Source organism: Martes martes, assembly GCF_963455335.1.
Source record: "Martes martes genome assembly, chromosome: 6".
NCBI classification, from domain to species: Eukaryota; Metazoa; Chordata; class Mammalia; order Carnivora; family Mustelidae; genus Martes; species Martes martes.
In genome coordinates this window covers 89,175,434-89,198,153 of record NC_137893.1, presented here as the reverse complement: position 1 = coordinate 89,198,153, position 22,720 = coordinate 89,175,434, and the positions used below count along the sequence as shown (strand labels likewise).

The 22,720-nt window shown below is 49.9% G+C and overlaps 1 protein-coding gene across 2 annotated transcripts in view; it reads right to left on the bottom strand.

Moving 5' to 3' along the window:
- The window catches only part of CUL9 (cullin 9), a 36,626-nt gene extending 14,369 nt beyond the window's left edge, over positions 1–22,257 (bottom strand). Inside the window, exons 1-25 of one of the 2 annotated variants that reach the window (XM_080805141.1) lie at positions 21,654–22,257; positions 20,946–21,100; positions 20,105–20,614; positions 19,484–19,619; positions 19,143–19,336; positions 18,480–18,885; positions 17,866–18,058; positions 15,260–15,467; positions 12,776–12,972; positions 12,176–12,393; positions 11,036–11,282; positions 10,841–10,946; positions 10,066–10,293; positions 9,707–9,797; positions 9,415–9,586; positions 7,525–7,630; positions 7,088–7,183; positions 6,648–6,823; positions 6,031–6,164; positions 5,504–5,683; positions 5,210–5,319; positions 4,947–5,129; positions 4,647–4,807; positions 4,135–4,363; positions 3,851–4,040 (exon numbers count right to left, since the gene is read on the bottom strand). In XM_080805141.1, coding sequence (XP_080661267.1) covers positions 3,851–4,040; positions 4,135–4,363; positions 4,647–4,807; positions 4,947–5,129; positions 5,210–5,319; positions 5,504–5,683; positions 6,031–6,164; positions 6,648–6,823; positions 7,088–7,183; positions 7,525–7,630; positions 9,415–9,586; positions 9,707–9,797; positions 10,066–10,293; positions 10,841–10,946; positions 11,036–11,282; positions 12,176–12,393; positions 12,776–12,972; positions 15,260–15,467; positions 17,866–18,058; positions 18,480–18,885; positions 19,143–19,336; positions 19,484–19,619; positions 20,105–20,614; positions 20,946–21,100; positions 21,654–22,248 — 5,221 coding nt within the window. In that variant the 5' untranslated portion in view covers positions 22,249–22,257. Of the gene's footprint in view, positions 1–3,850; positions 4,041–4,134; positions 4,364–4,646; positions 4,808–4,946; positions 5,130–5,209; positions 5,320–5,503; positions 5,684–6,030; positions 6,165–6,647; positions 6,824–7,087; positions 7,184–7,524; positions 7,631–9,414; positions 9,587–9,706; positions 9,798–10,065; positions 10,294–10,840; positions 10,947–11,035; positions 11,286–12,175; positions 12,394–12,775; positions 12,973–15,259; positions 15,468–17,865; positions 18,059–18,479; positions 18,886–19,142; positions 19,337–19,483; positions 19,620–20,104; positions 20,615–20,945; positions 21,101–21,653 lie in introns of both variants that reach the window. The other variant, XM_080805142.1, reaches the window with a different exon arrangement.
- Positions 22,258–22,720: the final 463 nt, after the last annotated feature.

Genomic DNA, 22,720 nt, shown 5'->3' with positions numbered 1-22,720 from the left:
AAATAAGATCTTTTAAAAAATAAAAATAAATAAAATGTACGAGCTTAGCAACAGAAGCCAAATATATCATTACTCACAAAAATTATAAACAGACTAAAATTGACAACTCAAAGGAGAGATTGTTGAATAAAAAACAAATTCTAAGTATTTACAAGATACCTGCCTAAAATAAGATTATGGCAAACTTAAAAGTAAATGATACTGGGAGATATTCTGATGAGAGCAGAATATAGGCATAGTTTTGGAAATATCTCGCCAACAGATTGCTTATTAGTAGTGGCAAGGGGAAAATATTAACTATACAGTGGGGAGTCAACCCACCTCTTGATCAGGTTGTCAAATTCACATTACAAAAAGCAGCAGATAGAAATTGCGTGCTTCCAAATGAAACACACAGAGGACATAATGTCACTTACTTAGGATTCTGGACCGGAATGCATCACCTGAATCTAATTATGAGGAAATATACAAATTTAAAATGAAAAACATTTAGAAAAATTTAAATGGCTTCACTTCCAAGGGTATCAATGTTGTAAAAGACAAAAAAAAAAAAAAAAAAGGTTAAGGTATTGTTTCATGTTACAGACACTAAAGTCATGACAACTAAACATAATAGACGGTTCCAGACTAGACGCTGTCCTGAACTAAAAACTAATTAAATTAAAAATTCTGACAAAATCAGAACGTGGAAAATAAAGTATTACACCAATGTTAAATTTTAAATTTTTGAAACTGATTAGTTAACTATTATGTAAGAGAGCACCATGATTCTTAGGAAATCTATATTCAAGTATTTAGAGGCAAAGGGCCAGTATATACGCAATTCACTGTCAGTGGTTTGGGGGAGAAAATGTATGTGTGTTTGTGTGTGTGTGTGTAAATACACATTTTATAAATGTATATACACACAAAGAGCAAATGACAAAAGCAAATGGGGCAAAATGTTAACAAAAGGTAAACTTGGATAAAGAGTATGTGAGTGTTCTCACGTGATGGGTGGCTCAGTCAGTTAAGTGTCTGCCTCGGCTCAGGTCACCATCTCAGGCTCCCTGCTCAGCGGGGAGTCAGCTCCTCCCTCTCCCTCTCCCTCCCTCTGCCCCCACCCATCTCATGCTCACTTTCTCTCTCTCTCTCAAATAAAGTCTTATTTTTTAAAAAAGAATGAGTATTCTTTGTATTATTCTTACCATTTTTCTGTAAATTTGAAATTATTGCCAAATTAAAAAATTTTAAGTAAAAGGATAACTGAATTGTTCACCAAAATGGTTAAAATGGAGGGGCACCTGGCAGGCTCAGCCAGTGGAGCATATGACTCTTGAACTCAAGCCCCACACTAGGTGTAGAGACTACTTAAAAATAAAACCTTTAAAAATTGGTTCAAATGGCAAATTTTATGTTATTCATCTTTCACCGCATAAAAGAAACATAATTACCATTCTCCCCTGACACGGCAAAAGGATAGAAAGATATTCTGGAAAAACCCTAACCAAAGAAAGCTGGTATATTATTAACACCAGATAAAAATAGACTTTGAGAGAAGAAGCTTTACTAGAAAGAAAGAAGGTCATTTCATAATAATAAAGTTTAATTAACTTAAGATTTTAAACCTGCAGGGGCACCTGGGTGGCTCAGTGGGTTAAAGTCTCTGCCTTCAGCTTGGGATGTGATCCCAGGGTCCTGGGATGGAGCCCTGCATGGGGCTCTCTGCTCAGAGAGGAGCCTGCTCCCCGCCCCCACCCCTCTCTGCCTACCTCTCTGCCTACTTGTAATCTCTGTCAAATAAATAAATAAAATCGTAAAAAAAAAAAAAAAGATTGTAAACCTGCATAGTCCATTATGGTAGCCACATGTGGCTATTTAAACGGGTTAAAGTAAATAAAATTAAACACTCAATTCCTCAGTCAAACTAGTCACATTTCAGTAGCTACAAATGGCCATCATAACTGAAGAGTGCAGAAAATATCTTTCCCATCACTGTAGAAAGTTCTACTGGACAGCACTGTTAAACGATTTTAAACTTTATTTTAGTTCTTAAGAAGATTTTATTTATTTACTTGAGAGAGAGAGAGTGGGGTGGGAGGGAGGAGCAGAAGGAGAGGGACAAGCAGACTGCCCCATGAGCATGAAGCCCAACACAGGGCTTGATCCCATGACCCCAAGATCATGACTTAAGCCAAAACCGAGCTGGATGCCTAACTGACTGAGCCATCCAGGCGCCTCTATCTAAACTTTAATTTTTAGAAAGAGAGAGTGAGTGAGTGCAGGGGATGAGGGGCAGAGGGAGAGAGAGAATCTTAAGCAGACTCTGTGCTCAGCACAGAGCCCAAGGAGTGGCTTGATCTCATGACCCTGAGAACATGACCTAAGCCAAAAATCAAGAGTTTGGACCTTTAACCAACTGAACCACCCACCAGGCACTCCTAAACCTTTATCTAATAACATAGTCAAAAAATATATAACGCAAAGCTGACCTGATAAAAAGTTTAAAAATTCACTATTGGGGCGCCTGAGTGGCTCAGTTGGTTAAGCAACTGCCTTTGGCTCAGGTCATGATCCTGGAGTCCTAGGATCGAGTCCCGCATCAGGCTCCCTGCTCCGCAGGGAGTCTGCTTCTCCCTCAGACCCTTCCCCCATGCTCTCTCTCTCTCTCTCTGAACTAATAAATAAAATCTTTAAAAAAAATAAAAAATAAAAATTCACTACCATAATGACAGATCTTAATACACCTCTCCCAGTAATAGATCAAGCAGACAAAAATGAGTAAGGTTACAGCAGATTTGAAGAATACAATGAACAAAGTCAATATGGTGGAATGTGTAAAAGCCTTTAACTGGCAGCTGAAGAATACACACTCTTCCTAATCACACATGGAACACTTAGAATCTCTGACCATCTGCTAGGCCATAAAGGAAGTCTCAAGACACTGCAAAGATTCAGAATCAAAGAAACCACGTTCTTTAGCCACAATGGAACGAGGGTTGAAATCTAAAACAAAAAGACAACTAAACGAAGAAAAACTGGTTTGGGAATTTTAAAATATACTTCTAAAAAAGTAACAGATCAAAGTAGAACTAAAAAAATACTAAATACTCATACACAGCATAATAAAAACTTAGGCAACATCCCAAACGTCCACCAACAGCAGAAAGGGTAAATATATGCATACAACGGAAAGGAATCTACAGTACAAAAAAACAGAGTAATGATACAACAACCTGGATAGCGCTCACAGACATTACACCCACTGAAAGAAACCAGACACAGCAGAATATACACCTTATTATTCTGTTTATATGATGTTCAAATACAGGCAAGAATCCTTGGTGATAAAAGGAAGAAAAATGGTTTCTCTTGGAAGAACATACTAACTACAAAGGGAGATGAAGCAGGAAGTCTTCTGGAAATGCTCTGGGGGTGGTTATGGGAGTATATGTGTATATAAAATTCATTAACTCATAATGAAGACTTGTGTACTTTACTGAAAACTATTCCACAAGAAAAACAGATCTAAACAAAACAAAACAAACTGAAACTGAATGCAGCTAAAGCAATGTTGAGAGGAAAATGAATAGCCTTAAACATGTTTACTTTGAAAGACTCAAAAGGTAAAAATTAAGTAAGCATGCAACTTGAAGTTAGGAAAAGAAAAATGGAACAAATTCATACAAAAGTGTAGGCAATGATGAGAGACATTAAGAAAGATCTAACCCACCTTTTCCCCTTCCCTAGAAGACTGCTGTCTCAAGAGACCACTTTTCTTCATATCTACATATTCCTGTCCACAGCTCCTCTCCTCTTTCTCTCCTGCCACCCCAAATCTCACCCCAATTGCCTGTCCCTATCTCCTCACTCTGGCTGTAGAAATTGGAGAAGCGGTCAAGGGCATCACAGAATTCAGTGGGAAGGCACTTTCTGGGATGGTACAGGTAGCAGAGTGGGGAGACCGGCCAGCAGCGTGGTGACAGGACCAATATGGAAACTGTTGGACTTGAATCTTCGATAAATAGTTCTTTCTCAGCCTCCTCTTCCTCTGCTTCCTCCTGAGAGACAGAAGGATTTCAAGGGCTCTTGGGCTCCCTTCTTTGGTCTAGTCTTTTGCTCTCCTATTCTCCCACTCGTTTCCCTTGCTCTTACCTCCTCTTCTTCCAGGCCCTGTTCCTCCTCATTCTCCTGCTCCAAGAGCTGCTGATCGAGCCGCTGGAGCTGGAAGAGGTGGAACTGGCACTGCAGCTCCTCGGACGTGCTCAGGCTGCGCAGCATCTGCTGGGGGAGGCGGTTGGGGAAGCAGAGGCCGATCTGCTCCAGCACGGCCCCCTCCAGCCAGCTCGAGCCCACGCTCAGGAGACGGTCAGCCATGTAGTGCCTGCAGCACATGCAAAGGGGGCTGAGCCTCAATGCAGCCGCTCACTAGGCCAGGGGTCCTGCCACCCCATCCAGAACCTGGGTTCCTCTGTTGCAGCAGGCCTGGGTCACAGACCCTGCCTCCCCCCTCCCTCCCTGCTTCCTTTCCACCCCTGTCCCACCTATCTCTGTATCTTAATCTCTCCTCTCCACTGCCTCCTCCCACCTCTTCCCACCAAGCCTCAAATCTTCACCCTCTCCAGACTCTACCCCTCTCCTCCCCTACCTCTTAGACCTGCACTCACTGGTAGAAGTGCTCAAAAGTAGTAGCCAGCTCCAGGCCAGAAAGGACCATGATGGGCTCCAGGTGCCGCTGAAGCCGCCCCAGCATTTCCACTCCGGGGGCTCCGCCAACCAGGCTGCCCTGGATCTGCTGGTCGATGTGCCTGGCAAACTGCTCACTTATCTGGGGGCAATGGAAAGGGCACCGGCCAAGCATAAAGAGGGCATGGAGCAGGAGAGGGGGTGGTGAGAGGAGTGAGAGGCTGAGAAAGAGGTGAGCGTGCACCAGCTGACCTGGTGACTGGGAGGCTGAGGGTACTCACGTGGGCAGCGGTGAGAAAGGACTGCTGGAGCAAGGCGCCCGAGAAGCCACTGCGCAGAGCCACGGTGAAGGCTGCCCGAGGCCCAAAGAGCTCTGAGCCTGCTCTCTGCAAATGCTCATAGAGCTTACAGTATCGAGGCACGAAGTCGGGGGCCCTCCAGGCTGCAGCCAGGAACCTGCTGACCTGAGAAGGGAGGAGAAGGACCAGCAGATGCCGCAGGCTGGCTGTGGCCCCGCCTCGGACCGCAGCTTCCTTGCTCTCACCTGTCCCTGCACCACGCTCAGCCAGCACTGCGTTATGTTCCTCAGGCTGCTGCTGGGAAGGGCTGCTGAGGGCCCGGGGCTCCGGTCCCGGGCCTTACTGTTCTTGCTGACTGTGGAGACAGAGGGCAAGGGAAGCAGCTCTGTCTCAGCCCCGGAGTGAATCAGGGGTCTAGGGTACTGACCCTGGAAAGGCCCAGAGCGGAGCACTCGGGAAGAGCAAGATCCAAGACGGGGAGGAGCCAGACACCACCACTGCCCAGTTTCTTAGCTCGAAAGGCCATTGCTGGGACTTACTGGGTCGAGTGGATGGCTCAGGAGAAGGCTCGGGCGGGGGCTCCACATGTACCAGCAAGTGACAAAGGCGACGAACTCGAGAGGCAAACGGTGCTGCTCGACTCAGGGGGTCCTGAGAGCTCTGCCTTTGCTCTAAGTACTGATCCAGCAGCCAGCCCAGGGAGCTCACACCCTCTGCATCTAAAAGAAGACAGATCAGAAACAGGTGATGGGAAATAGGGGGATGGAGAGCCCAGGAAAAGGAGAGAGAAGGCCCAATTACATAAAAAAGTCAGAGGTGGCCGGGCCCGGGCTTACTTCAGCTGGAGTCTGGGGGGGTGCTAAGCAGGTGGGGGTGGGGTGGAGGAGAAGATTCAAATACCAGAGTCTCAGGGAGCAGTCCCTGGGGCAGGAAGGAGAAGAACACTGAGGTGATAGGCCTTCAGGGATAAAGACAGGGACCAAGAGAACCAAGAGCATTAACTCAGGTGATCCCTGGGAATCATTATGAGGGGCTGGTTAGTGGGGCCAGGGGTCGGGGTGGTTACCGGGGGAGGTGATGTTCTGCACCAGGGGGCTGACCAGGGCCTCCCAGCAGGTCTTGCCCAGTGCTTGGGCGGCCTCGTCATCAGGCAGGAAGCGATCAGCAAAATTCTGCTCATGGCGCAGAACCCTGTTAAGTCTGGGGATAAGGAGTGTGGTCAAGGGTTTAAGGTACAGGTTTCTCTGTGGCCTCTACTCAAGTGCGGTCAGCTCCCACTCTTGCTGTGCTCGGTCCCCTAACCAGCTTGCTGCCACCAGCACACACTTGCCACCTGTGTTTCCCTTTCCCTCATGTCCTAGCTGCTGCTTTACCTTTCAGACTCCTGCAGAAGTCTCCCACCACCTACTTTTTTTTTTTTTTTAAGAATTTATTTATTTATTTGAGAGAAACAGTGAGTGAGAGAGAGAGGGAGAAAGAATCTGAAGCAGACTCCATTCTGAGTGCACAGCCCAACGAGGGGCTCAATCCCATGCATGTGAGATCAGGACCTGAAGCAAAACCAAGAGCCCAATGCGACTGAGCCACCCAGGCATCCCTCCCACCACCTCCTTCTTAACAGTGTCCTCCCACTGTATTACCCTCTCTTCCCCCCCAACCCAGCCCCCTGCCTGTGCCACCCACCGGGGACAGAGCTGGAGGAGGCGCTTGCGGTCCTCTGCTATGTCCCGGCTCCAGGCTTGTGCCCGAATGGTATAGAAGAGACATGTCCGGCGACACAGGTGCTCCCGGAAAAGTGGCCAGAAAGTGGGCTTGGGGCCCAGAACCTCCACGCCTCGAACCCGGGTGTCGATGCCGCCCTGTAACATGCAGACTCATCTACCACCTAAGCCACCCAGCCACCAAGTGCTACCAAAAGAAAGCCAGGTCTCACGCCCTGAGTTCCCCGGAGGCCCATGACACATTCCCACATCTCTGGAACTCAAGAGGCTCCCGGGCCATCCCCCAGCAGATGCGTGGCCTGAGCCTGGCCGCCGCATGCTGGGGGGACGCAGTCACTGTGAACACCCTGTGCTACCCCTGTACTAATATGGTCCCCAGCCCAGCCTCCTCCCTCACCCCACCTGCTGGCAGCGCTTTATGCGGATCTGGATGATGGGCCAGAAGCGGTTCAGGTTCTCCAGGAGGACCACCCGGCTGGCAGACGGCATCACATTGACCTGATGGGGGAGGGGAAAAGGAGAGAGGACTGTCCACCTCCAGCAGTGGGGTTGGAGGGACTACTGTGATGGTGCGTGCGCTTTACTTATGCACTGAGCCCACAGACCCGTGCCAGTCTGCTTGGTCCTCTAACCAGCTTGCTGCCAAGCACAAGTACTTGTCACACACACTTGTCACCTGTGTTCCCCTCCCCTCTGTGAACCCTGCTCTCACTGCTTAGGAGGCAAAGCCTGCCTGGGAGAAAGAACGTGGGAATCCTCCAGGGACTGGGTCCTTCCAAGAAGGTCCTGGGACAGAAGGATGGGGAGCAAGATCAAGGGGGGTGCACAAGGGTCCCCACCGTGTTGAGCTCAGTGCTGATGCAGCTGGCACTATCGCCCCCAAACACCACCACCCTGGCCGGCATGTAGCTTGAGTCCTCACTGGCCACAAGCAAAGTCAGCTGCCTGGGAGAGGAGAAAACAGTAAGTTAAAGCTGGGGCCCTGCTCTTGAAATGACTTCAACCCACCACTTCCTCCTCAGACTCCTGTCCTTCTGCTGCCTGCTTAAGTGTCAGTCTTCCCAAAGCCTCTGCTCTCCTCTTACCTTTCCCTAATGTGACTATTTAAAACCATAGTTTCAACCAAAAACTAATATCCTTATGACTCCAAATCCATATCTCTACCCTAGACAGCGCCTCTCAGCTCTCACACTATGTACCCAACACACACATCCATGTCAGACTCCACAGGCCCCTCAAAGTCAACACGCGTAAATGGAACCATCATCCATCCACAGAAGCCTATCCCTCTTCCTACATGCCTCTCAGGAAGAAAACTGCCATCTCCCTAGAGTGCTCTGTCACTGTGACTTGCCCCATTCATGGCTTTCCTGTCAATGGCTCATCTAGGAGACTCTGGCCCTTGAGATCTGTCAGTCTGCCACCCTGTCGAAATGCCCATTCCCTCTGCCTAACTGAAGACATTCATTTCTCAATGAGACCACCTCATAAACCTTCCAGCTCTCTGGCCTCCAACCCAAACTCCCATAATTGCCAGGGTGACTTCTTTTTTTTTATTTTTTTTAAAGATTTTACTTACTTATTTGACAGAGAGAGCACAAGCAGGGGGAGAGGCAGAGGGAGAAGCAGGCTCCCCATTAGGCAGGAAGCCCGATGCAGGGCTTAATCCCAGGACCCTGGGACCATGACCTGAGCTGAAGGCAGACATTGAACCAACTGAGTCACCCAGGTGCCCCAAGGGTGACTTTTCTAGATACTACTAATAAAAAAATCTAGGGGCACCTGGGTGGCTCAGTGGGTTAAGCCTCTAAGCCTTCAGCTCAGGTCATGATCCCAGGGTCCTGGGATCAAGCCCCACATTGGGCTCTCTGCTCAGCAGGGAGCCTGCTTCCCCCTCTCTCTCTGCCTGCCTCTCTGTCCTACTTGTGATCTCTGTCTGTCAAATAAATAAATAAATAAATCTTAAAAAAAAATCTAGTTTTGTCTCTTCTCTTCTTTATCTTTTTTTTTTTTTAAGATTTTATTTATTTATTTGACAGACAGATCACAAGTAGGCAGAGAGGCAGGCAGGGAGTCTTCTCTTCTTTAAATCCTTCAGTGGCTCCCCCAGTTTCAGAACAAAGCTCAAACTTCTTAGCTCACAAAACTCTCTGTGGTCTGGCTCTGCCTAGTTTTCTCGCTTTGTCTCCTGCCATTTCATGACATACACCCTACATTCCAGCCAAACACAGTCATTTAAACTTCCCCCAAACATGTCGTTGTGCCTCTTACTTCCATTTTGCACATACGCTGTCCCTCTGCCTGGACTAGCCAATGCCCTCTCTTTATACATCTTTATATAGCTAATTTCAAAGCTCAGTTCATTTAACCTCTCCTTATGGAAGCCTTCTCTCACCTCAGGGTCTGTGTCACTTTTTCTTATTCTTACTGATTTTCCAGCTAGCTCCCCAACAAGACCACAAGTTCCCTGAAGATGGGTACCATATCTTGGGCTCAGAGCCCCAGACTGGCCTAGTGCCTGACACAGAGTGTACGCTAAGCAAGTACCCACGGAAACAGTAAATAGGAAAGTTCTCAATATCCCTCAACACCATGCACAGGGCAGCGACATCTGTCCCTGGCAGGAGGAGTCATGTATATGGGCACTTGGAGAAGGTATACTGGGGTGTCCCAAAATATCCACGCATGCGTGTGTGTGCAAGCCCATGTGTGTGTGGGCATGTTCCTACCTGACAAGAACACCCCGGTGCATGTGCAAAGTGATGTAGTGGGAGCCGGTGCTGCCATTAGACTCCCAGTAGGTCTTGGGGTTGCGGTCCGTCAGCTTGCTGGCCCGGTGGGGGTTGGAGGACACCTCTACCTTCTCCCAGCACTTGTCCTCCTTCACCTCCACACTGGAGCCTGGGGGTGGGGGACAGGGGTGGCCGTCACAGCTTGGTTAGTTGAGAGGGAAGATAGGCAAGGGACAGGGAGAACAAATACTGGGGTGCAGGCCAGGAGAAAGCAGATGGGGGCACAGACCCTGGCAGAGATGCCTGAGGAACACGTCAAAGAATGGGATGTTGATGGGCTGATGGGTCCGTCTGTGGTCTTCGATCTGGCCCAGCACCATCTACAGCCAGAAGAGCAGAGAGAAGGGGCATGGGGAGGAGGGAAGAGTATGAAGAACACAGAGAAACATGTATGGAGAACGAGCCAAGGGGCAACAAACACTCAACCCCTTTCTTCACACATTTGGGCAGGACGATCGTTGGGTAACAGCTGGGAAACATGTGCCCAGATTTGCCACCACTTGTGCCAAACAGGGACCCACACTGAATCCCCTTCCCCTGCTTCTGGCTTATGTTCTCCCGCAGCTCTGGTCCCCCGAGTCTCCTCACCTGAATGCAGCCAGCCAGGATGCTGGAGGTGAGGTTGCTGTAGAGCTGGGCATGTTTCTCACATTCTGTCACCAGGTCCCGGAGCTCACAGGCCAGCAGCAGCTGAGCCGAGTGCTTGTCCAGGACTTTGGAGAGGGCCTCCTTGGCTCCCAGGCAGCAGAGAACCACAGCGTAGTCCTTATGCATTGAGGCCAGGCGATGCAGAAAGCAAAGCAGCTCCTGGACGATCTGAGCCCAGAGCCACAGGGATTAACATAAGGGAAACAAAGGGTGGGCCCCAGAAGGGACAAGGGGGTGCTTTAGAAAAGAGAACACGGTGGATGAGATTTGGGAGAAGGTTGAAAGCACAGGGAAAGGAGAGTACCCAAGAAGGTTGGGACAGAGCAGTGGGGTGCTGGGACCCCCGAGCTGGCAGAGCCTGGGCACAGCTTCCAACGCTCCTTCCTGCCAGGCCGAAGCTCTCTCAACAAGCCACCTTGGTGCCTGAGCCTCGGTCCACAACGCACAAACCCGGAAGTGTGGAGAGTGAGAAATGTTTGGACTGGTGAGGGTGGGCTTCTCCTAAACCCAGAATCTAAAATCCAGCTGCACGCAAAAGGTTTATACTTCAAAAGCTCCAGTTCTGAGGACTCTTAGAGAACAGCCCTTCCTCTCCACCCCTCTCCCTGTTCAGACCCACCTAGAAAGGCTGCACTTGGCCACCCAAAGCCTCACAAGGTAGCTGGTGCCCCAGAAGCTGCCTTTCCCTCCCTAACCCTCACCAGGGCTCTGGTACCTCAAAGTCACTGCTAGGGCCACTGAGACAGTTGAGGCAGGGCTCCAAGACCTCATGCCAGGGGAGGACCATTGCCTCAGGGTGATCTAGCAGCCGGGTCATGATCCTGGTGAGGGGAGAGAAACAAGCAAAGTCCCTGCGGTCTGTCGGCTCCCCCCGCCTCTGATGCATGGGTGCCCCAACAGGCCCCCTCACCTCAGTGCCGTCAGCAGCAGAGTTTTGTTGGGCCCCGGGGCGTCCAGAGTCCTCAGCAACAGGAGGAAGGGCTGGGTCTCCTGCTGGAGGCGCTTGAGGAGGGGCTTCACAGCGCCCCCTGGGCCGCCCTCGCGGCACAGCACCCGCTCCAAGCCCAGCAGGAGCTCTGTGGACGGGCCCCCCACCAGGGATCGGATCAGGCGCTCAGGGGACCCATCCTGGCCCTGGGCACCAGGGGTTTCCAGTGCTGCTGCCCAGACACATGCGAGGGAAAAAAAAAAAGTATGAAGAAGAGGCATGCAAATTGGTCAAACCGAGAACTAGGTAGGTCCGGAAAATCACCCTTAGGTTTTCCTCCTGTCGGGAGGTTGTATGTAGTTTGTACCAAACTGTGGGGGATTTTCTTCTCTGGCCCCAGATCTATAGTTAGGTGCCATCTGGGAAAAAGCTGAGTATGGCAAACACTGTCACGTTCAACACAAGACATTTTTAAGCTCATACAGTCATACAATAACCTGTTATTATTAAATAGTAATTATGCCATTACATCAGCCAATAAGTATAAGCTATTATAATCACATCCCCCTACTATCTAGCATGGTGGCATCACAGATTTGATTTTTTTTTTTTTAAGATTTTATTTATTTATTTATTTGACAGACAGAGATCACAAGTAGGCAGAGAGAGAGGAGAAAGCAGGCTCTCCACGGAGCAGAGAGCCCAATGCGGGGCTCGATCCCAGGACCCCGGGATCATGACCTGAGCCGAAGGCAGAGGCCTTCACCCACTGAGCCACCCAGGCGCCCCTCACAGATTTGATTTTTAAGAAATCTCTACACCCAACATGGGGCTGGAACTTAACAACTCCAAGATCAAGAGTCACCAGGTCTACTGACTGCGCCAGCCACGTACCCTGCATGCTGGCTTTAGACATATAATTTTCCTTACCTATTCTAGAATCTCCTCCTTTTGGCCAGGAAGTTCTACTTAAGACTTAACTTGAGCGCCAGAACCCTTACTCATTTCCTGGAGGTTCACCGCATCTTTCCAGGGAGGTGCTAGTACATAAAAGCCTTAGCCCTCCTGGCCATAGGCCGGCACTGCCTGGTTCCTCGAAGAATTGACCCCCCACAATGGTACCTGTGTGCTCAGGACTGCCTGGTGGCTCTGAATAGCGATTGAGAAGCATCATGAGGATGGTGCGTGTGGTAGGCATGGGCTCGGCCCCTGGTGTTATCCCGGAGTGCCTGAACAAGGTGTCTCTCAGCTCTCGGGTTATGATCTGGTCCCCCAGAGTGTGGTGGTTGCACAGAAGCAGGTTGAGCAGGAGCAGACCGTTTCTCACTGCAGAGGAGCACCTGGGAGGAGGGAGGCAACCCAGGGAGAAATGGAAAGGGAGTGAACGCAATGGAAGCAGAAAGCCAGCACAAAGGGGAGGAGACTGTGGCTGGGGAGGGAGGAGAAGGGCTCCAGGGCTCCCTCTGAGGCCAGGACATCCGGTTCCCTGACCTCAGGTCACTCCTCCCAACCCCAGGAAGGAAGGTCAGCATGCCCTGCTCTCTCTGGGGCTCTCCCTCCTCCCCTCCACTTGGTCCCTCTTCCAACAACAGTCAGAGGGGGCCACCACTGTTTCATCCAGAGGTAACAACATAAAGGGAATTTCTGTGAAGCCCGTGAGATGTGGGCGGGGTGGCAGTGGGGCTTGGGGCTTAGCGGGAGTTTGGAGGGTGATGCCCTGACCCCTCTGTGTTCAGCATCAGGATCACGGCTGCAGGGACAGTAAGGAGCAGGCTCTCAGAGCCTGGGCGGGTGGCTGAGTCAATGCTGGCGAAGATCTCTCTGGTCATCTGGGCATCAAACAAAGGATGGATAGAATCTCGGCCAGAAGCAAAAGTGGGGATCTCCGAGGAGCTGGCAATGGCCAGCATCTTCAGTGCCTGCAATGGGAATGTGGAAGCAGAGTTAGCTGTGGGCAGGGCCACCACGCAGAGAAAGAGAGCCAGGTCCTCATTCTCAACTCCAGACTTTGGGGTGGCTGAGCTATTTGCAAATAGGTCAAGTAGGAGATAGAAAGGGAAGAGGTCATGATGGGATATCAAATGCTACAAACAAAAAGAGAGAGAAGGAAAGAAAGCAAAGGGGAAAAAATGAGGCTCAATGGTAAAATCAGCCCACCATTGGCTCTGCTGGCACCAATGCCAAGTGGCATGGCCGCCCCCTCCCAAAGCTTCCTGGGCAGGGCAGTGGGGGCAGGGAGGGGAATGTCACAGCATATAGTTGTCTTTGAAGGCTCTCCTTGACATTGTCTTCCACCTCCCTGGACCACCTCTCCCCTTGCAAAACCTCCCTTCTCTCGAGTTCCAGGACTCCATAGCCTCCTGGCTGGCCTGCCTCTGGAGTTCCTCTTCTTTTTTTTTTTTTTTTAAGCTTTTTTGGTTTTTTTTAAAGATTTATTTATTTAACAGACAGAGATCACAAGGAGGCAGAGAGGCAGGCAGAGAGAGAGGAAGGGAAGCAGGCTCCCTGCCAAGCAGAGAGCGCGATGTGGGGCTCGATCCCAGGACCCTGAGATCATGACCTGTACTGAAGGCAGAGGCTTTAACCCACTGAGCCACCCAGGAGCCCCTGGAGTTCCTCTTCTTAATCCTTGACCATGGAAGCTCCTGTCCCGTTCTCATGCTGCACTCCCTTCCTGGGCAACCTCATCTGCTCCCACAGCTTCAATTACCACCAAAAGGCTGACACTCCCAAACCTACATTGCTTGGCCACCAAAGCCAGTAGCCAACCCTCCTCAACAAGACTACCTGGGTTGTCTCACAGGAATTATAGGGGAATTATAGGGGAAAATATTTGGAATCAGTGAACTTGCTTGCTGGTACTGTAAAGAAAATTAAAATAAGATGAATGCCATGCCATCTGAGTGGAGGCAACCCTCCTTGGGGAAAGTGTTGACCCTTGAGAAGAAACCCACCAGGGATGGAGATTAGAACAAATTCTCAGGATACTCTTCCTTAGAAGGCCTGAACTCTCCATGCATATGCTACCTCATAATGAGGCTTTCTCCCTTTCGTTACCCCCCACTCCTCAATTAGCTGAATTCTGTAAACCTGAAGTTATAAACAGGATGATACAATTCTGCTACAGGGTAAGAGTTTGAATTTTGGGGTAAATGTTGTATTTCGGTCATGCAGTCTGAAAGGGTTAGGGAAGTCTTTGAGCAAACATGGCCTAGACATGAATGCCTGGCTGCTCTTCAGAGGAGGAGTACCTAGCTGGCCCCTTACAGGAAAGAGCCTCACAACCTCGCCCTGGACTAGCCTGCTCTCAGGGGACCTGCACGCCTGTCTGCACTGTTGCCATTATACTGTCGAAACTCACCATCAGTACCGATCTGGATGAAGCCTACCCGCGCCCCTCAGGGACGCCGGGCTTTACAGAGCACACCCTGCCCACACCTCCTACCAGCCAGCACTTGTGTCTGGAGTAGTCAGGAAGCCAATTCTTCTGTGAGCTTCCCCGAATGGGCCACCCCCTTCCCCATCTTCTGGGCCCTGGGGGTGGGGGCAAAGCACCACATCAGGCAAGGGGACATTTTCTACGTAAGGGTACCACTCGGATCAAAGTGTAAAAAATTACTTTGTTGCATGCAGAAAATCAGTCTCTAACCAAACACTTCACTGTAACTAAAAAGACACGGGAAATTCAACAAACTGAAAAACTCAACTCGGGATCTTCTCTCCATACTTCTTCCTCCTCCCACATTTCCCCATGCATGGAGTAAATGGCCTCCGCCTCCCCTCTGCTGCTCCGTTTTAAACCTGGGAGTTGTTCTTAAAAGTATGTTTCTCCCTTTCTTCCAAACATGCACTCAGTCTCCAAGACTGGCCGGCTAGAACCTTCAACAGCCCCCTGCATCTCTCATCCCAAGGTCTCTTCCCTGGTCTAAATCGTCACAGCATCTCCCTGCCCCTCTTTTTGTTGTTGTTGTTGTTGTTGTTTAAGATTTTTATTTATTTGACAGAAAGAGCACAAGCAGAAGGAGAAGCAGGCAAAGAGGCAGACTTCCCGCTGAGCAGGGAGCCCGACGCAGAGCTCAATCCCAGGACCCTGGGATCAGGACCTGAGCTGAAAGCAGACGCCCAACCAACTGAGCCACCCAGAAGCCCCCCCTGAACCTGTCCCTCTCACCCATCACTCTCTCCCGCCAGGCCCAGTCCACTCACCGCCAGCCCAGCCTGCTGCACCAGGACGGAAGTCTTATATTCTTGCATGCAAACCAGCACAGCGTAGATGCCACCCTCCCTGGCAAAGAGTGGGCGCCACTCGTGCTTGGTCATGAGCAGGTAGAGGAGGCGCAGGGCCAGCACCACCACCATCTTCTCTCCCACCTGGTTGGTCAGCAGCTCCACCAGCGTCTTCACAAGCTTCTCTCTTAGAAGAGACATTGGAGTTCCCCATCCCAAAAGTCACATCTGACTCCCTGCACAGCCCTCTCCACCCCTCTCCAGCCTGCTCTTCTCCTCGGGCCCTCTCCTCTCCAGGCTAACTGACTGCCCCTGACTCCTCACCGTGTGAAGGAGGCTGTGGGGCAATGTGATCCCAAACTCTGGCTCACCTGTTCACATAAATCCATAAATTCAATGGAATTCTAATCACAATACCATAGGAAATATGCAAGAACAGTCGAGAAATGTTTAGAAAGAGCAGCAGACCTGTGGGCTAGTTGTCAAAATATGAACTCGTGAAAATTAAAACTCTAAGAAACGATGCAGGGTAGATACAGGTAACTAGATAAGGAAGGCATCCCAGCCAGTGAGAACTGCAAGAGCCACGCAACCCGTAAGGTGGGGACACCCAAAACAGTTACAGCTGGGACTCTGCCTCACTCTGTCAGCACAAGGACACTGCAAAAAGCTTTTAAAATATTTAGAAAATAAAGGGAAATATTTTTTATAATCCTGGAGTAGGACAGACCCATTTAAAACCTAGAAGCCATTAAGAAGTTTAAAAATATTCTGCCCTAAAATCCTAAAACTTTAGCACAATGGAAGAGTCTGTCTGCAAAGTTAAGAGAGAAGCAATGTGAGGGAGAGACAGTCCTTCGGAAATGCTGATCTTAGGGGAAGAAGAAGCGCTCCAGAGTCCCTAGATTACACTGTGCATTGCAAGAAGGAAAAAACTGGAATTATCTTTCTTCACAGTGAGAGAGATGCATCTTGAGGAGGTGGCCTGGGAAAGTTCTGTCTTTATTTGTCTTTTCTCAAGAGCTTTATGATGACAACAACATGAATCAAATATACTTCCTATATAAATCCCCTTCTGTAGCCAGGATTTACTATAAACAAGTTAATACCCATCAGTCATATATATGAATGGATATAGAAATGTAAATAAGGATGTTTACCAAAATGTTAATGGTGACTCTCTCTCCAAAGGGTTTTCAGATGGTTTTTGCCTTCATAATTTTCTAACTTTTTTATAGGTGGCGTATATTATTTCATATTCAGAAGAGAGAAGTAAGATTTGGGGGGGGAAGCAATATATACAAAATATAAATAACAGATTAATATCCAGATTGCCTACAAATCAGTAAGAAGAAAACAAAGACCCAGTAAGAAAATGGGCAAAGGAAGAGAACAGATTATTTATACAAGAAGAAACCCAACAAATACATGCAAATATGCTCAACTTCACTAAAACTAAGAAATTAAAATAAAGATACCAATTATTTAAAATTCTGCCAATCTGATAAACAAACAAACAAACAAAAAGATAATATCCAGTGCTGGCAGACGTGAGGAAAACAGATCCAGTAGAACGCTGTATTTGAACTTGGAGATAATCCTATTTCAGAGTCCCGTGCAGCAGTGAGAGTAATGAGGCAGCTCTGTGTGGGCAGGCATGGAGAGCCCTCTCAGACATACTGAGTGTTGGGGGGAAAGTTGTAGAAAAATGTAGCATGATTACATAGATTTAAACACAAACTCAGAAAATGTTGTATTTCCAAATATACTGACAGATGTAAACCTGAGGAAGGTCTGAAGAATCCCCAGCAGACTGACAACAGTGGTGGAAAGAGACTCTGTCTTTTCCTTCTATGCTCTTTTACATTCTTCAGATCTTTTAAAATGAGAACGTATTTGTGTATAATTAAGAAGCAGCTTAAAAACAAAAGAACATTTGAAAATAGAAAATAGGAAGGGATAAAAAAGAAAAGAGGAAAAGAATTCAGGGGCACCTGGCTGGCTCAGATGGAAAAGTGTGCGACTCTTGATCTTGGAATTATGAGTTTGAGCCCCACATTGGGGGTAGAGATTACTTAAATAAAGAAGAAAAAAGAAAGAAACAAACAAAGAAAGTAAAGGGAGGGAGGGAGGGTGGGGGAGGGAGGAAGGGAGAGAGAGAGAGAGAGAAAGAAAGAAAGAAGAGGAAGGAAAGAAAGAAGGAAAGAAGGAAAGAACTCGAGCTCCAGGGCCCAAAAGAGCTAGGTTTGAATCCTGGCTCTGCTATCTATCAAACTCTACGAGTTAAATTTTCTAAAGTCCCGTTTCCCCACCAATGGCATAAGCAGAGCATCGACTCTTCCTCAGGAAGGACAACAGAGAGGAGGATTTAATGAGAGAATGCAAACGAAACTTTAAGCACAGAGCCTGGCACAGAGTAAGTCCTCCAAGGATATCCCGCATCCTCTGCTCGTCTGCTCTCGGGCTGACCCTTCTTTCACCCTCAGCCTTTCAAATTCCTCCTAGAGCCCCTTCTGTCCCTACCACCATCCTCCCCCAATGGCAGCTTAACCCAAAACACCTTCCCTCCCTACATTCTAACTAACCTCAGGGATCTGTCAGGACGGACCAGAGGGTGGTCCCGCTCAGTGACCTCCTCCACGGCCTGAGAGAGGGCACAGAGCCCTGAAAGCTGCAGGTTTGTGTTCAAGCTGGACATCTGCACGGTGGCCATGACAGCTGCCACGTGCTGATCCAGGGAGCTGCGTGGACCAGAACCTCGCAAGCCTCTAGCCATTTCTGAAATTGGTGAGAGAAAGGTAGTGGCTTAAAAAAAAAACAAAAACTGAGACTCCTCCAAGTTGGAAATCTTTAAAAGTCAAGCCCAGTTATCCTACTGATATTGTAATACATTATTCATTCCTGTAGCTTGCATTCAGAGCTTTTCCAATGCTGCGTGAGGGATTTCATAGCTGAACACTGAAGATGAAGATATTCTAGAAAATGGAGCCTCCTTTTCCATGGATATTGAGGGGAGCAGTGATTGGTTGGTTAGATATACTCAAGGTCAAAGGAAGGAAGATGGGAGGCATGCTTCCAGAGCATTCTCCCATGCAACAGCAACCGCAGTCCACAGCTCTCCTCTACCCGGACTATTTCTGTGGGGACTACCCAGGACTCGTTCCAACTTCTTTGCCCTCCCCTCCCAGCACCTACTTACCACTGGCTGCCTCCTTCACCTCAGGGGGTAGAGCCATCCCCTCCGTCACCAGAAGCTGGTTGAACAGCTGTGAGTCACTCTGTGCCATGGGGGGCTCAGTTTTTCCCTTGGCAGGTTCTGCATCTGCCCTCGGGGGCTCAGCTTTTGCTTTGGGTGACTCGGTCTCCTCCTCGGAGAAGGTGGCCTCCGACTTGGACTCCTCTTCTGCATCTAAGGTGCAGGAGTGACTTCGTGACGAAGACGAGATGCTAAGTTCATCGGGCAGCAGCCCATACTTGGTGTAGATTTGGGAGCTGAGCAGGTCCCTGAGGGTGCTGCCCTCAAACCGACTGCTGAGTACCTGCAGCAGACCCTCAGCCATCTCCACGGGCACAGAGAGGTCACCCAGGGCCTTGTCACCCAGGGTCTGTCAACAGAGAAGGTACGCACATCAGGGACAAGCAGACACAAAGGTCCTGGGGACAGGAACAGAGAGGGTGGCTGGTTCCCACCATGCCTTGCATACCAGACCTCACAGCACTTGTCTCCTTCCCCAACAGACCTCCCTCATACTCTCTAATCTCTAGCTCCAGCCTCCCCCTGAGCACCCCCTTAACTAGAACTCCCTTAGAGAATCCCACCTCCAAACCCACTACAAACCCAAGTATCTCAGGCCTATGATACCTCATCCAGGTTCTCCCGAAGATTCTGGAAAATTGGCTGCTGCTCACATACATCCAGCTTCTTGATGAAGAAGAGCAACTCCCACCACTCGGCCTGGGTCAGGTATCCCAACTGCTCATTCTTCTGAGGCTCAGGCTGGAGGTATGGCAAAGAGTAGAGCCCATCCAGAGGTTTCCAGTCCCAGGATGGAAGTGCTGAAGATACAGGAACGGGGGTGTCATCATCCAGCAGGAACAGAGGGCATTTCTGAATCTCTGGGGCAGCTCCTGGTCAGGAGTGGCTACATCCCATTCCTACTCCCCTGTTCAGAGACATGCTGTCCACTGCCCTCAAAGGCTCACCTGTGCCCAAAAGAGGAGCCCCTGCCCCCTTCTCCACAGCTCCTGAAGCAGCAACCTCGGCAGCTTCCTCAGGGCCCAGGATCTCTAGCATGTGCCAGTGCACCCAGTAGGTGCGGCCGGTTGACTGCCAGAAGACCTGGTATGGAGGAAGCAAGAAAGAGGCAAAGAAGAGGCTTCTGAGCCCTGGGTGGTGTAGGCTCGGGAGGACAAGTCTGGGCCCAGAGCGGGGACACATGGTCCTCAGATGCACAGCTGGCTAGCTTCAAAAACCCTCCGTAGAGCAAAAGGCTCCCTTCCGCTATGGGATGGGCCCTGCCACTCATCTCCTAACCCTGATGGCCAATGCTCTGACACTCCCTCCCAGCCAGCTCCTGGGTGGCAGAGCAGGGAGTGTCTCCAGGCACCAGCTCTGCTTCCTGGGTGCGAGTCTCTGCTTGGCCCCACAGCCCACTGCATTTTCTCAGCCTTCCAAATTATCCCAAGCCCTTCTCAATTGCTGACCCCCTTTAACCATTCCAATCTGCACAGGGGTTTTCTCTGGGGGGATGGCCTGCGAGGGGCCCCTGCTTGGAAGCCCCAGTTATGATCCCCCCAGCTAGTTTCCCATGCACCCTCGCTTACCTGCACGGGGGGCACGCCGTTGTTGCTCTGGCGGAACTCGCCCTGGTCCCCAGCGCTGACCTCCTCATAGTCATCCAGCATGCGCACTCGCATCCCGGCCTGCAGCGTCTCTCGCACGTACTCACCATAGCCACAGCGGCTGGAGAATTCAGAGCGTTGGCGGAAGACCCGCTCTTGCCTTCTGGGGGCAGCAACCATGGTGGGGAGCAAAAGGCTAGGGCCTGAAACGCAGGGCTGAAAGATGGACCGGGTGGGCCGCGGTGGCAACATGCTCTGTTCGCTGAGGTTCCGGGCCCAGCCCATGCTCCGCACCAGCTCGGAGATGAGGTTACCCACAGCCATACTGAACTCCAGCTCCCGCTGCCCCCGGCTTTTCTCCCGGCCGAACTCCCTGGAGGACAGGGAGCCTCGGTCGCCAGCCCCGGGCTCTGGGCTGTTATTCAGCTGATCCAGCAGGGAGGTGACACACAGGTAGCGTTTTACCAGGGAGAAGAGCAGCTTTCCTGGGATCTGTAGGACACAGTCTGTGGTGTAGGTTCATCTTCTACCAGCTTCAGTCCCTCTCCTTTCCCCATATCATCCTCTACAGAGAAATACGAACGCCTATCCCCACACTTTGAGAAGGTCTCAAAATGTGATTTATAGGACGCACAAGGAGCATCTTCAAAGAGAGATTCCTGGGTTCTAATCTGAGAAATTCTGAGTGGGGAAGCAAGCATGACCCTTCATTTTAACAAACTCCCCAAGTGGCCCTGGGGCAGATGCATGATCCCGAACCACGCTTTCAGAAGCGATGCCCTTGGCCTTGTACATGGCATTTCCCCCACAGCTGCCGGAGTACCTGAGGCAGATGAATGCCCTCAAAGGCCATGCAGTGCTCCTCAGAGGAGGTGGTCTCTGCAAACAGCTCCAGCAAAGTATAGCGGCTGTCAAAATCCATGTGCTGCTCGATGCCATCTTGCTGGCTCAGTGACAGAAGGACGTGAGCCCGACTCCCTGTAATCCACACCCAATCTTATCTTCTCCTCAATCCCCAAGACTTTCCCCTGCCTTTCCTAGACTATCTAACCCCTACCCTAGAGGTTTCCAAACCTGTGACTGAGGCTCACGGTAAGGCATATAATTTCCATGGTAACCCGAAACAAACATACATGCAAACGACCAAAACGTATATTTTATGCCACAAAACTTACCTTACCAAGTGCTACCTGCTAGTTATTTTACATTAAAAAACATGTTGGTTGTAATCCACCAAACTGATGTCTCAATCAATGAATAAGTCTCAACCGACTGTTTAAAAATATAAACCTAACTTATTCTCTTTTCTGCCACTGCACTGAGAATGGACAGATAAACAAGGTACTATTATTTTATTCTATTTCTATACCTGTAATAGCTTATTAAGCTATTTTTTTTTTTTGGCAATGAATTGGTATTCACCAAATATTAGGTGTTCTTCCAGAGTTGGGAAATCCCTCTTCTTTCTGTTCTTACTCCTTGTGGCCCCATTCTCTCCAGTGCTTTCCTTCTTCCCCTGGCTGTCTCTTACCAGCATCGTGGGCTGCCAGAGCCTGTAGCATCTTGCCCGCACTCCGACGGATCTGAGGCTCAGGGTTGCATAACATGTGCATGAGCAGGTCCAGGGCTCCCGTCTCCCTGAAGACCCCAGTGAGGGGCCCGATGCTGGCATAGGCACTGAGCACATGGATGGTGTGGAGCACAGCGGCTGTGAGGCTCGAGGTCCCACCTTCTGCCAGCTGCCTGGCAGCCCTGCGCACCAGCGCCCGCACATCAGCCTCCATCTCTCCCATTGCTGTGTCATCCAGACCTCCTGGATCTCGGGGAAAGCTTCCTGAACCCCCAGCTGGTTCATGCTGAGGTCCTTTAGATAGTGCCCGCTCACCTAACAGCGTGGGGCAGCTGGCGTAGACTTCAGGGGCTGACAGCCACATGAGGATGTGTTCTGTCTTGCCCTCTTCCACACCCACTCTGCCCACTTCCCCACACTTCAGAACACTCCATCGGATCAGGTATTCAGGATGCCCATCGTGCCCAGGCCGCTGTCGAATAAGCTCTTCAGGATATGCCTGCAGCCGGGGCCCCAAGGGTACCATGAGGTCCCCAGTGCGCCGTTCCCCCACCATCCTGACCTCCTGGGACACACAAGGAGAAAGATAAAGGCAATGAGAGCAATGAGGGCAAGGGAAAAAGACTACATGGAGGGGACAGAACCTTGAGACACAGATCAGGTGCAGGGTGACTGGTAAGCTTCGTGGTGGAACTTACAGACCAAAGAGAAAAACCCCAGAATGGGATGGAATACGTAACTCGGAAATAGCAAGAGGATGAAATGAAGGGGTTTAAGAAATGGAAGAGGCTATGAAACAGGGTAAGAACAAAAAGGTCACAAAAAGAGTGACAGCTAAGTAGGACAGTCTGGGCAAAAGAGCAGGGTGGCCATGGGATACAGATCAAGACTTCGAAGGATAACAGGGCTGAGCAGGCAGGACAGCAGCATGGAAGGCAGTGGAGCCAGAGCAAATGAGGAAAGTGAGGGTAGAGGAGAGGCAGGACAGGGAGTAAAAATGACAGTGTAAAGCTGGAATATGAATATAA